This window comes from Ciconia boyciana, chromosome 5 (genome assembly GCF_034638445.1).
Source record: "Ciconia boyciana chromosome 5, ASM3463844v1, whole genome shotgun sequence".
In the NCBI taxonomy this organism is placed as follows: Eukaryota; Metazoa; Chordata; class Aves; order Ciconiiformes; family Ciconiidae; genus Ciconia; species Ciconia boyciana.
In genome coordinates this window covers 82,710,456-82,723,530 of record NC_132938.1, presented here as the reverse complement: position 1 = coordinate 82,723,530, position 13,075 = coordinate 82,710,456, and the positions used below count along the sequence as shown (strand labels likewise).

The 13,075-nt window shown below is 43.1% G+C and overlaps 1 protein-coding gene across 1 annotated transcript in view; it reads left to right on the top strand.

Annotated features, from left to right (window-relative positions):
* Positions 1-13,075, top strand: part of FRAS1 (Fraser extracellular matrix complex subunit 1) — a 177,204-nt gene that overhangs the window by 110,130 nt on the left and 53,999 nt on the right. Inside the window, exons 23-29 of the mRNA XM_072863417.1 lie at positions 3,476-3,622; positions 5,156-5,296; positions 5,525-5,665; positions 6,880-7,023; positions 7,648-7,918; positions 9,131-9,215; positions 12,182-12,508. Coding sequence (XP_072719518.1) covers positions 3,476-3,622; positions 5,156-5,296; positions 5,525-5,665; positions 6,880-7,023; positions 7,648-7,918; positions 9,131-9,215; positions 12,182-12,508 — 1,256 coding nt within the window. The remainder of the gene's footprint in view (positions 1-3,475; positions 3,623-5,155; positions 5,297-5,524; positions 5,666-6,879; positions 7,024-7,647; positions 7,919-9,130; positions 9,216-12,181; positions 12,509-13,075) is intronic.

The following is a 13,075-nucleotide window of genomic DNA, read 5'->3' as shown; positions in this document are numbered from 1 at the left end:
TTACTTACTGTTCTTCTTGCCAGGAAAAGAAAGATTTCAAGTGCCTAAGAATTCGATGGGAGTTGACAGAGGTGATTAGCTGCCTTAGAAACAGAGCCTACAGCATGGTTTAAATTTGAACAGAGTTGCAGTTTTGTTATCGACTTCAAAAACAGGAGACTTTGGGTCCCGTAGTAAAAATCTGTAGGAGAATTTGTGTAGTCTTCCTTGTTAAGTTGCCTAGGTGGTACATAGAGAAGTGGCCGAAAGTCCTGGTGGATTCTGGGTTTTGTGAAAACTTGACAAGTTTAGACCAGTTTTAATCAATTCTTACTGAGGCAAACCCCCTCCCCACTGCACTACCTGCCAGTACCTGCCATGGAAGCTGTATTAAGACTGGAGCATTTATGCTACATTTTTCCACATGTGAAACCTCGGTAGAAACAAGGTACAGCCTTGTAGGCACAGCCCCGACTGACTTGAGCTGTGGTATTTTTACCTCCTAATGATCTGATGCAATTGATCTGGTGTTAAGTCCAATAATGTTTTATCTACTCCTGCTATCCCTTGTGAATCTCTCAGGGCCTCCCTTTTCCTTTATTATTCTATGTTCACTCTGGCCCTGACATCAATTGGGTTATTCCTCACATAATTATTGGGCTTGATGTTCCAAAATGCCAAATTATGTGGCCCAGAGACATAAAAAATATGAAAAAACCCTGCTTGAATTGACCCACTGTAATACACACACCTAAAAATGAGTGAGTACTTAAGTGGTTTGGTTGCTGTGAACCTGAACACTCAGATTTGTTAAGTCCTGCGTTACCCTGATTTAAATTATCCTGATTTATGATAAAATAACTCTGTTGCACTGCACTGAGTATAGGTAACAGTGTCATCCTATCTAGACCCAATTTCTTTACTGATGAGGTCCTATAGGAGGAAGCTGATATGGTTGTCAGCTTTACCTGCCTTTTGTTGAAATACATGGCTCTCCTGAAACTATTATTTCCATCTTATCAGCAGCAATGGAGACACCTTGCATAAGTTAAAGGAAATAGGTGGAAGACTTTGTACCATTCTTCCGTTGACTGAAAAAAAGGCTATTCAATAATAATGAAAAAAGGAATGTAAAAAAAAAGATGAATTAAAAAAAAACATCATGGGATTCTCACTGTCCTGGCTAGTTTCCTACAAGCTCGACAAGATATTCACTGTTCTCTCCTGCCGTATGGATTCTTTTATTGCTAACTACAGGAGAATACCTCCCTTCCTAATTAAAATGCTCTTTTTTAATGAAAACTGTCCTATTGATAACTTCTCCCTCAGGACATCATAGAAGAAGTGGAATGTTCCCGAGTACTGTACCCTTCCTGAATTTGGTTCAGTAGCTCAAAGCAAATAGATTTTTGCAAGCAAATTCAACTACTCTAATCTCCTTATTGCAAATGGCTTTTGAAGAAGTGTATGTAATCCTTGTGGCAGGAGGCTCAAGGCAAAGTGTGTTGGTGCGTTGGATTTTTGTCATTCCAAGTGTCACTTGTGCCTTTTCAAGTGAAGTACTGCTGATAAGCCATGTAGATATAAACTGTCCCAGGCTGCTGGAAAACTACCACTTAGAGGTAATGAAAATTGTTTAAACGGAGGTTGGCTGTTAGGCTGAGAAAATTTGGTCTCTCTTCAACGTTTATTTTTGTTGCATTGCACTTTTGAGGAACTCGGGTTTGGAGTGAAGTTCAGAGATGCTGAGTGCATGTATGGACTCTCGGAGATATTTTTAAACTCAATGACATACTGGCCGAGGAACAGTGCAGAGCTTAACAAGTTCTTCATGGGTTTAAAAATGCAGATATGGAGTCATGCTGATAAAACAAGCAGACGGGATTGCTTTCAAAGACAGTTTTTGCTTACTGTTCTGGCATGCCTCCATGGGTAACCTGATTTCTATAGATTTAGACCTCATGTGGAACATTTTACCATACTTTTAATAGTTGGCTTTTCATAGCATTTACAAATAGTAATTTTTCCATGTAGTATTCCTAAGTTAAATGAAATCAGATTGGCACCAGAGCACCTAAAAACAGCTACTAGATTCTTTAGGTAAACATTTTGTTAGAAATTCATTTGTACCTCAATAAAATACAGACTTTTGTGACATTTTTTTAGATGAGCTAAAACAAGTAACTATTCCGAAGGGCACCGGGTTCTCGTTTCAATGAGAGCAACATAGGTATTTTCACATTTACTTTGGTATTTTGAGGTTTTGTCATTATAAAACTCTGTCTTGAATTAAAAGCAAATTGAAGTGGATTTCCACAATTAGCATATCACTAAATTAGCATTCCACAATTAGCATATCATCGACATGTTACCGCAAGTAACATGTTGGTATTTAGCACCTGAACTGTAGTTGCACTAAATCCTATGAGAGGTTTTGTTTGTTTTTTCCATTAAAAATAGCCAGCTATGCTTTATTCTTTAGTTTAAACACTTGGGGGCTATGTTTTCAGAGCCTTTTTCTGAATTATTGTAAGTACAGAATTGAGCTTGGGCAGAAATTCTGACTCCGTATGGATTTAGTGACACTCAGGGGTAGTTAGCCAGGAATTTAGCAGTCCCTTTTGCATACGCCATCGTTGTACTTGCTAGCAGGGCAAGTTATTTGTATAAAGCAGACACGTGAACCTCCATGAGTTTTCTGCATATTATTATTGTAAGGTTTTGTCTCACCAGAATCAGAGTGAGCTTTTCAGTGCGTAGGCAAAGGGCTAGAAAATATTTTTCGGTCTTTCGTAGCACATTGCTATTAAATCTTCTGCTGTGAATTAGCTAAGAGCTCTGACATCAGCACTGAGTACACTTGGCTGTTAGTACAGCCTCCTGAGAAGTTTAGAGCCTGGACATCAAAGAGGTGAGTTGAAATATTCTGAACCTCTGGACTTTGATCCTAGATTCAATAAATCCTTGAATTATTTTTTCCTGGCATCTTTATTTGCTCCCTACAGCTCCAAAATTTCACACTGTGTGCAAATAAAAAGGTGGAAACATTAAGTTAAATGAAATGGGCCTTTGGTCCCACCAAGGCTTGCTAACTGGATTGCAGCAGTCTGTTATGGTCTCCTAATGTGTGCATTACAAGTTAAGTCTGGAATCATATGAAATGCAGGTTGTTTAAAGAGAATAAGAAAAACAGAGACAGGGAAAGCTCTTATTTGGGGGTTTGAATTCAAGGTCAGTGTTTTACCTTGACCTGTCCAGAGGAGAGTAAGAAGCGGTGTGAGGAGACATAACAGTCTGTTCCAAATGGGAGGAGGCTTTTCACATATTGGAGGCTGTGAAAAAGAACATAAGAAGCAAAAACTCTGAAGTGTCCACAGGTGTCTCTCAAAGAGGACAAGAGGAGTAGCAAGGCTACAGGATAATACCATTTTCACTTGTGCAGTTGGCTGGTGCATCAGTAATTACAGTTATTTTCTTTGTCTTTGTCTTTCCACAGCTTGCAACAGCCAGTGCCTGAGCTGTGAATCAGCCACCGGCTGTACGTCTTGCAGAGATCCAGCTAAGGTCCTGTTATTTGGAGAATGCCAGTATGAGAGCTGTGCTCAGCAGTATTATCTGGATTTTTCCAGCAAGACTTGCAGAGGTGAAAAATGCATTGCTGTTTAAAGAAAAAAGACAAATAAAAATTTGCAAGTGTCTTGGCTAAGAATCTGTTACATTGCAGCAGGATCTGTGCAGGTGGCCTGCTTTAAAAAGTGTGTATGAGGGGGGAGTTGTTCGGTGACAGACCACTGGTGAGGCTTTTACAGTTTTTTCTCTTTTTCGGCAGTCTGCTGTCACATACTTCAGCCTTTCAGTGAAACAAGATTATTGCAAATCCTTCTCTTGTAAATGATTTAGTAAGTGAGCCAGCAAACTTTTCAAGGGTCAGGTCCAGCAATTCATTTAGACATGGGTCAGCTGAATAATGAGTGAGCTTACCAGGCTAAATCTTTTTTAGAGTGCTTATAGGGCCTTGTGTACTTACCTGCTTCTCTCTGTCTTATTAAATACTGCATCACTGGATGACTGCAGAAACAACAGTTTGAAGTGATTTAAAAGACACATGACTTGAAAGATTTCCAGAACTCCCAAGGAGAGTGTTCCATAATGGAAATAAGTGAGGATAACATGGCTTTATTGCAGCTAACACCACTAAGACCAGGATATAATATAAACAACTTGTTGTTCAGTGTTCATTTCTAGCTGGCGCTCTCAGTATCTGAACCTAGCTTAACTGAGTTGCGTCTACGTAGCTTAACTGAGTTGCATCTGTCCCCATAACATTGCGGTTCTTCAGAGAAGCGACATTGTCTGGTGTTTAGCGTGTTGGAATGAAGCAGGACTCTTGTCCTGGCTTTGTCTTGGACGTGCTGCATGGACTGGAGTAGTTCAGCTCACCTCAGTGAGTCTTTCTTTCCCCCCCTCTTACTCTTGCCCATTTGTCTGTCTCATCAGCCAAGTCTGTTTGTCATTAATTGCTGATACGGACCCTCTAAGTGCCACCAAGAAACAACCAGTAGTGTTGGCAGCCTGAGTAGTTCTTGGGCACATGTGCATGGTTGGGACTCCGCTGAAGACTGGAGGGGAGATAGTACAAGGGCGTGTGAAGGCAGATCTGGTCCCAGTTGGATCCAGTGTGTTTCTGGCCAGTGTACTTTCCAGAGGGGCGTTTGGACTGTGAGGGACAAGGATTTCATTTTCTTTTGGTCAGAGTAATTTGAAAGCATAAGATTGATGAAGCGGGGTGGATAATTGCTAATGAGCAACAAACGCGGTGTTGGCAGGAAAGGAGCATTGCTACTCATGGGATGACGTCAAGCTTTATGGGCAACAAAACTGTGCCAGTGTTAGCAGGTCTGAATGCTGAACAAGAGCAAAGCCTGCTCAAATTTGACATAGAACATGTTAAGTCCGAGAGGGGGGAAAAAAAAACCATATCTTGAGTTGTAATAAGTCATTCAGTACAAATCATGCTTTCTTTTTTTTTTTTTTTGGTATCTCTGTAATAGTTTTTACTGTGCTCTTTGCTCCAAGGGCTTATATTCCCATAGCTTGTAGACCCCAAGTGCTAAGCACTTGTATAGGGTGAGCACCCCAGAAAGGGCTGCCCTGCATTGACTTTTTTTTCTTCCAGAGTGTGACTGGAGCTGTAATGCTTGTAAAGGTCCCCAGAGGACCGACTGCCTGCAGTGTATGGAGGGCTACATTCTCCATGAAGGAGCTTGTGTGGAACAGTGCCCTGCAGCTTTCTACAAGGAATCAGACACATGCCAGAGTGAGTTCTTCTTGACCATTACTTCTAATCACTGCTGCCAACATGTTTCCCTGCTTGTCTCCAATTCGTGCACACCTTGCGTTCAGAAGGCACGCTCTAGCTTCAGACCTCCCGCTGCCCTCCAGCACACACACGCAGTAGAGCTGTGGTTCCTGCAGGGTGTTACAGCACAGTGCAGGAAGCAGTTGAAAGCAGTGTTGAGCTGAACTCTTTACGTACGACTTTTAGGGTGTGATCAACACTGCCTTCAGTGTCACCGACCAGATGAGTGCAGCCTTTGCGAAGCCCCGTTTTTCCTCTTGGACACTTACTGCGTTCACAAATGTGGGAAGCAATATTATGCAGACCATGCACAGCGAAAGTGCACAGGTAAGCAAAGTGAGAGTGATGTGGTGGAGAGGGACTGGGGTTGTAGTCTATGTTCTGTACACTGCTTTTTCTCTCCAAGGCTGGGGTGAAGAGGAAGCACTTGGATGCTGTGTTAAACTTGCTGTTGAGGTGATGCAGTCAACTTGAGAATTAGATAACAGGCTATATCTGCATTTCGACGTGCCTAATTCAGGAGGAAGGAGATTCAGTGTAGATGGCTGCTGGGGTGTGTGTGTATGTGTGCACACACTGTATATAAAAATCGGGTATTAAAACCACATTTTTAGAAAGGTTTCAGTGAGTTAACAAGGTGTGTAGAACTTTGTCGTGGTTTAAGCCCAGCTGGCAACTAAGCCCCACCCAGCTGCTCGCTCACTCTCCCCCGGTGGGATGGGGGAAAGAATCCGAAGAGTAAAAGTGAGAAAACTCGTGGGTTGAGATAAAGACAGTTTAGTAGGGAAAGCAAAAGCCGCACACGCAAGCAAGGTAGGTGTTCAGCAAGGTGGGCAGGCAGGTGTTCAGCCATCTCCAGGACAGCAGGGCTCCATCATGCATAACGGTGACTTGGGAAGACAGAATGCTGTAACTCCGAACATCCCCCCCTTCCTTCTTCTTCCCCAGCTTTATATGCTGAGCATGATGCCATATGGTGTGGAATATCCCTTTGGTCAGCTGGGGTCAGCTGTCCCAGTTGCGTCCCCTCCCAGCTTCTTGTGCCCCGCCAGCCCACTCGCCGGTGGGGTGGGGTGAGGAGCAGAAAAGGCCTTGACTCTGTGTAAGCACTGCTCGGCAGGAACGAAAACATCGCTGTGTGATCAACACTGTTTTCAGCACAAATCCAAACACAGCCCCATACTAGCTACTGTGGGAAAAATTAACCCTATCCCAGACAAAACCAGCACAGACTTGAATGTGTATGTGGAGTATTTTTTTCAAATTGGTATAACAGTTACTTAAAAACATGTTTCTTCCGTTTAGAAGATTATCTCAGGTTCTCTGTAGTCAATGGGAAACAGTGGTCAAATGAGGAAGGAACTTCTTAATGACTCTCTTACCTCAACTCTTTGCCCCTTCTTTTTGATTATTTTTGTCAGGTAGGTGAGACACCAATAGCAGTGGTGTTTCTGTTCTGACCCCCGGGGACAGCTCTGTGCACCAGTAGCTGCATTGGTTTTGCAGTGTCTCAATGGGGTTGTGCTTTCCATCCGATTCAGCTTGTCCTCCTGGATGCTTGGAGTGTGACAGTGACAGTCTGTGCCACCTCTGCGACAGCACCACGTTTCTGAAGAATAAGATTTGCGTTTCTGCCTGTGGCCAGGGTTTCTATGGCAACTTGTGGACCAGAGAGTGTGAAGAAGGTGAGTGTCTCTCATGATAAAGCAACCGAGCTGGCAGGCTTCCAGCAGATTTTAAGGCCAGAAGTAGTGCTCATTCAGTGGCATTTTTGGAATTCATTTTTGTGCAGTTTCGTGTTGACTGTTAAAAGTTGGCAGCTATTTTTCTCCAACTTTTTTGTTTCATAAAGTGTGCATGTACGTGGTTTTCTAAGTGAAGCTACCTAGTTAGTATGGGAGGCACATCTTTCCGATCGCAGCATCATTTATCATCGATGTAAAACAAATGAGAAAATATCTTGGGGGAAATCCCTTACTAAATCAACTGTAGTACTTACTTATCTTTTCTTTGTTCTAAATGAAGATTTACTAGTCCATCTGCAGGGCAGGCCAGTCTATGTTGGCTTTGAGTTTTGTGATGGAGAACTCAAGGTGGGAAGCGACTTGCCTAGGCCTCTCAAAACCATCGTGGGGTTTGGGATTGATTGCAGTTCTTCTTGAGATGGTGGTTGTCCACCTTGGTCAGTAATGAACAGGGCATTATAAGGGTCTGGTCTGTTATCCGAAAGATGGTAGGAACAGGCAAGGTGCTAACACAGCCCATGGCTGTAATTCATTCAGTAATACTTACCCCTTCTTTCTTTTTAGCCAGCAACCATCCCTCGAGCTTCCATGTGAACAGTACTCTCACAGTAGGAATTGGCGGGGTAAAGCCCCTAGACCTCTCCTTACTGGGCCTATGTGATCTGGATGGTGACACAGGACAGCTCTTGTTCCATATCGACAGCACTCCCTCCAACGGCAGGCTAGTGATGGTGGTGAATGGGAAGGAGGTGCAGCTGAGCAAAGGCGACCGCTTCAGCTGCAAGGATGCGAAGGAGAAGAGAGTCCGCTTTGTGCACAGCAGAGAGAAATCCAGGTGACTGCGTTGAAACGTTTTTCAGAGCTCTTGCCTTAAAAAAAATTGACGTTTCTTGAGAATAGGTATTTCCTCGTTCCTTGGAAACACTCTTACAGTGAAGCACACTTCTCACTGCTGTTAAATAAATTACTAAGGTACTTATACTGTACCATAGTATAACTGATGGTGCAAAACTTCTCTGTTTATAGTATAAGAGATCACTGTGATCCAGCTACCAAACCTGTTGTGCTTTGCGGGTGCAGGAGTCTGTCTCATCTTTAGGATACTCTGCTGGGTGTTTAAAACTGGCGTATTAGTCTGGTTCTTACAACCGTTTCTCGATACTGTCAGGAAGATGCTCAAATGATGTCACCACTATGCTCTGCAGCATAATCTGCATACAGCCATTGCTTCTTTGCCTGCAATATGAGCTCTGTTAGTGTCCTGGGATAATTAGTGGTGATTAGCAGCTGGCAATGCTCACACTGCAAGCATGTTGCAAGGAAGCAGATTTTTCCTGCTGCCAGGCAATAAGCCAGTCACCCTGCCAAATTTCACACTTGATTTACATCACCATAAAGCCTTGGGACTAGACTGATATCAGTGGAATTCTTCTAAATTTCTGCCTGTATATATTAGGGTGTTCTTTGATCCATTGTTTTCAATGAGACTTTCAGGGTGTCCTTCTGATGCCAGGGGTTAGCTCATGTTCACTAGACTTAAGGCATGTGTTTCTCTATCATGCTTTTTTTTTTGTCTGTCTGGTAGTCACAATGAAATGTCAGGATCTTGTCTTGAGAAACATAGCTACTTTATGTTCAAGGTTATTGGGTGGCATTATTGAAAAGTAAATAGGAAGCAAAAATGCTGAAAAGTGGGAGCTGCTGTTCCGAAGCCAGATAAGTGACATTTTTCTTCAGCAGCGAATAGCTGACATTTAGAATCGGTACTTTATCTGGGAGATGCCATCATATGTGGGTAACGTTAGTTAAAGGGAAATGAGGGTATATTATTCCATAGTTAAAGGTGGTTTATTACACATTGTGACTGTTGTGAATCTTCAGAAAAAAATACTATAAAAACGGAATTGAAAAAACTTGAGTTAAAGCTTCTGTCACTAAGCTAGTCATTTTTACTGAATATATAATATTTTTATCATTATCGAGTCCTGCAAGAGCACTTCATTAATTTATATTATCCTGTATTTTGGCTTGTTGGGGACTTGTTTAGGAAAGGACAGTTTTCCTTGAAGGTCAGCAATCAACAGTTCTTCTCCCATCCTGAGGTGGTCAACATTCAAGCATTTTCAACACAGGTAATGTAACAAAGCTTGGAAACAACCACAAATGTTGTACCATTTGGAGCCCTGATTTCTTGCGGTGATTACAAAGGAGCTGGGCAGAACTTGAGCTGGAGTTCAGGTCAGGCAAATGAGACTCAACTCTCACTTAGCTGAGAGGCAGCAGAGTCATATGAAAGAACTGCACTTGGGGTAAGTGACTGAAGAAGCCAGCCCATGTAATTTTGCTTGTGCGGGGAATTGTAGCTGTGCAATCATAGAGCAATTATCAGTGAGGGCTAAGGAGTCCCTACTGTTTAAATTACTCTTTGGATCTGCAGATGGTCTAGTTCAGTCTCTTACTGCAGGGCAATTGAATGATGATTGATCCCTATGGTAGGGATGCTGTGACAGTCAAGAGCATTTACCTAAATGCTCTGCTCCAGGACAACTGGGAATTAAATCAGCATGAGCTATTTCAAGTGTGTGCCTTAAACTGCTCACCACTTCTAGGCAAGTTGATGGTACTGTCAAGTGTCCATGTCTCTCATATTATTGTTATTTAAAGTCTGTAGCGCGATATTCTGGTGGGGCCTCACCCAAGAGAGAGTATACAGGCAGTACGTTTGTGACTCCTTTTCTAAGGATTGCACTCTCTAAAAGGCAAGGTATGAAGAGATGTGCAAGGTACACGTTAAGGGAGAGTGCACAGCATTACAGAAAGGAGGAGTTGTTCAAGCCCAGCCTAGCTGTGTGTGCCAAGCTCAGCCTATCAGCAGGTCATATCATCACATCCCTCCGGACAGGTTTTGATTCCCACTCAAGCTACAGGTGTTCCTCTGATGCTGCTGCGAGGGCAGTGGATGTGCTGGAGCTGCCCAGCCCAGCTTCCCGCTTGCTGCTGGTTGTGCTGGCAGCGAGTTCACCGTGGACTCATTTGAACGGGGTCCAGGTTTCCGAGGAGGCTTTGCAGCTTGCACTGAGCTTTTTCCATAGTCAAACTGTCTAGTTGAAAGCTCGATCAGATAGCTTTGCTTGAACTGAAGTTGTTGTGGCTACGTGGCATATTTTGGCAGTGTAAACAGACTTTAAAGTGCAAAGGAGAGCCTGCTACTCTTAAGGCCCATTTACATCCTCAGAGGGGCATTAAATGGCTTGATAAAACTGTAACTGGAAATCTGGCTATCATCCTTTCTCTTTTAGTGCTGAATCCTTCCTGCCTACAAGCCTGACTCAGCGTCCATCCTCACAATGAGTAATTTAAGAAATGAATTTCTTTTAATCATTGCAATGGTGGATGGGTTTGTGTCTGAAGGTGCTGGTGCTATTCTGTGCTTCATGCTGAGTGTAGTAGGAGTGTAGTCAGCAGCTCAAAAGCATGGTGAGCTGCTGACTTGCTCACTACCTACCATGCTGGGGGCCTGCGGGGGGTCTCCAGTTGTATTTAGTGTTCCATATAGAAAACTCCTCCTGAGTATGCATAATTTCTGTGGTCCTCTGACAATCTTGAGACTTTGCACTGCTTGTTTTTTTTCCAGTTTCTTCCTAGAGAGGTGGTAGCTTCAGGGTTAGGAATTATAATTTTTTTTAATTGCACTTTGTTGCTTTTAATCATTGTATTTGATATTAGTCATTCTATAACTTCTGGAAATCAGAAGTGTTCTAGTTTGTCCTTTAGCGTAAGACAAACTGTGGATTTTGATCTTGTTGTGTGTGTATTGATTCTGGCTGATGCTGAAATCTTTGCTCAGGCTAATCTCTTGTTTACCTCAGTAGGACGCTCACCTAAGTAAGAGCTGCAGTCACTGCCCCAGAATACATAAGTGAAGTTTAATAATAGGAATTTTGCCTGCCAATCCTTAATAACCCTGATAAGTTGTACGCAGGTGAGATGGCAGCAGATAGCTCTCTGCTGAATGTTCCCAGGGCTTTGACTTTGTCTCTGCGGGATCACCCCTCTCCCGAGGCAAGGTATTACTGATGGCAAATAATGTTTATTGGGATCAATAGAGACTGCAGTTTTAAACTTTCTTGATGATGAAGAACTAGGGAACTAATTTAAACCAACAGAAATGTGGACTCTAGCTGATCTTCGTTCTAGGATGCATAAGGCTGTGTGGAGTCTTTGGAAATAAATAAATAATGATGCTGACGACACCCAGTTTTGCTGTCTTTGAGATGGACTTTACCAGTTCAAGACAAGCAAAAGTGCATCCTTCAGTGTTAGTTGATCAACTAATTTCTACTCAGAAGCATTAATTCATGCTTCTGCCTCTCAGTTTGGCTCACCGCTATCAGTATCCTGTGTAGGTTATTCTCCCTCTCCTGGCATTCTTCCTTGCTTCCTTTTTTTCCCTCTCTGCAACTCATTTCAAACAGATAAGCTGGGCACTCAGGTTGTGTGGGGTCTTATTCTCAAGCATCAGTGCTCTGAAAGATGTCTAAGTTATCGAAGCTGTAGGTTATACACAGGAAGAATGTGGTGTGTCTCCATCCCCAGCCCACCCTGAACTGATTATTCACAGACATAAATCTTCAGTATCTGAGGTGCCTGCATTCCAGTTGGGCCTGCTGACATGCATGTAACATGTAGACCTTCGAAAATAGTTGGGGTCTGCATTTCCATTTGAATTTCCATGGATGGTAATAAGGCAAAGCTGTGTCCCTTATCTCCTATCCGTGCAGACACCAAAGGGAATACAGGCTCTAGCTGATAACTAAATTGCTTTCTGTGTAAATGTCCTAAGTTCTTTTCCTTTCCTAAGCTTGCTGTGGCATGAGAATCTTCTTTTAATGTAACTAAATCAGTCTAAATTGCTCGATATTCTTAGCTCTGCCAGCTGGGGGGGGCAAATGTGGAGAGTGATTGCCTGCTAGAAAGAGGAGGTTTCCAGGGCTGAAGTGAGCTAATTTCCTTAACCCCACATTTTTCATTCCAGACTTTGATCATGATCAAATTGCTAAGGTTTAACAAACACCTAAGAGCTGCTTTTGTGTTTCAGGCCCCATATGTGTTCAGAAATGAGGCCCTCCTTGTCCGCAGAGGGAAGATTGGAACTATAACAGAACTGTTGCTTGGTGTGAGAGACAGTGACAATCCTCAGGACGTTGTGCTGATGGTTTTAGAGCCTCCACGTCACGGGCGGCTGATCAAACCTCCTGGAGACTCAGCTTCTGCAGCCCACATATTCCACCTGGATGACCTCGCCAGCAGACTGCTGCGTTATGCTCACGATGGCTCTGACACCCGGGATGATGCAGTTCTTCTGCAAGTGAACGATGGGTACCACTTCCAGAACATCCTGTTCCACATTAAGATTGCTCCCAAGGTATGTGCTGTGACATAAACCCTTGCAGGCAAATTAGAAGTCTGGAGAAGTATCACTATGTCCCTGAGCTGTCACTAATCCCGCATTACCGACAGGCTGTGGTCAGAGACAGGAGAAAGTAGTGGCTTGATTGAGTTTTGGAGTTCACCTGAATTTTTGGTTTGTGACAGGAATGGTTCAGCTCAAATTGTGCAGTTTTGACAATTCAAAGTCCATAGTTATTTGATAAAAAGATTTTCTTGAGTTGCAGGTCAGAGTTTTGCACTGGTGAGGGCAATGAATTAGAGAATGAGTGGGTGGCGGGGAGAGAGGGCTGATGAGATAGGCAAACCAGTCACTGGGCTGATGGGAGTGTGATGGGAGACATAAAAGGACCACACATGAACTAAACAACTTGGCTAATAAGGTGTATCACTGGTACTTTGGAGGTGGTGGTGGTGGTGTCTCCCAAGGCCAGGATCTTTGCTGTTCACTCAGCGTTGCTCCACTGAAATCTTTTGCTTGATGCATCTTTCTATTTGACAACTTCCCTAAGGACAAGGCACAGATACCTAAATTCAGAAATTA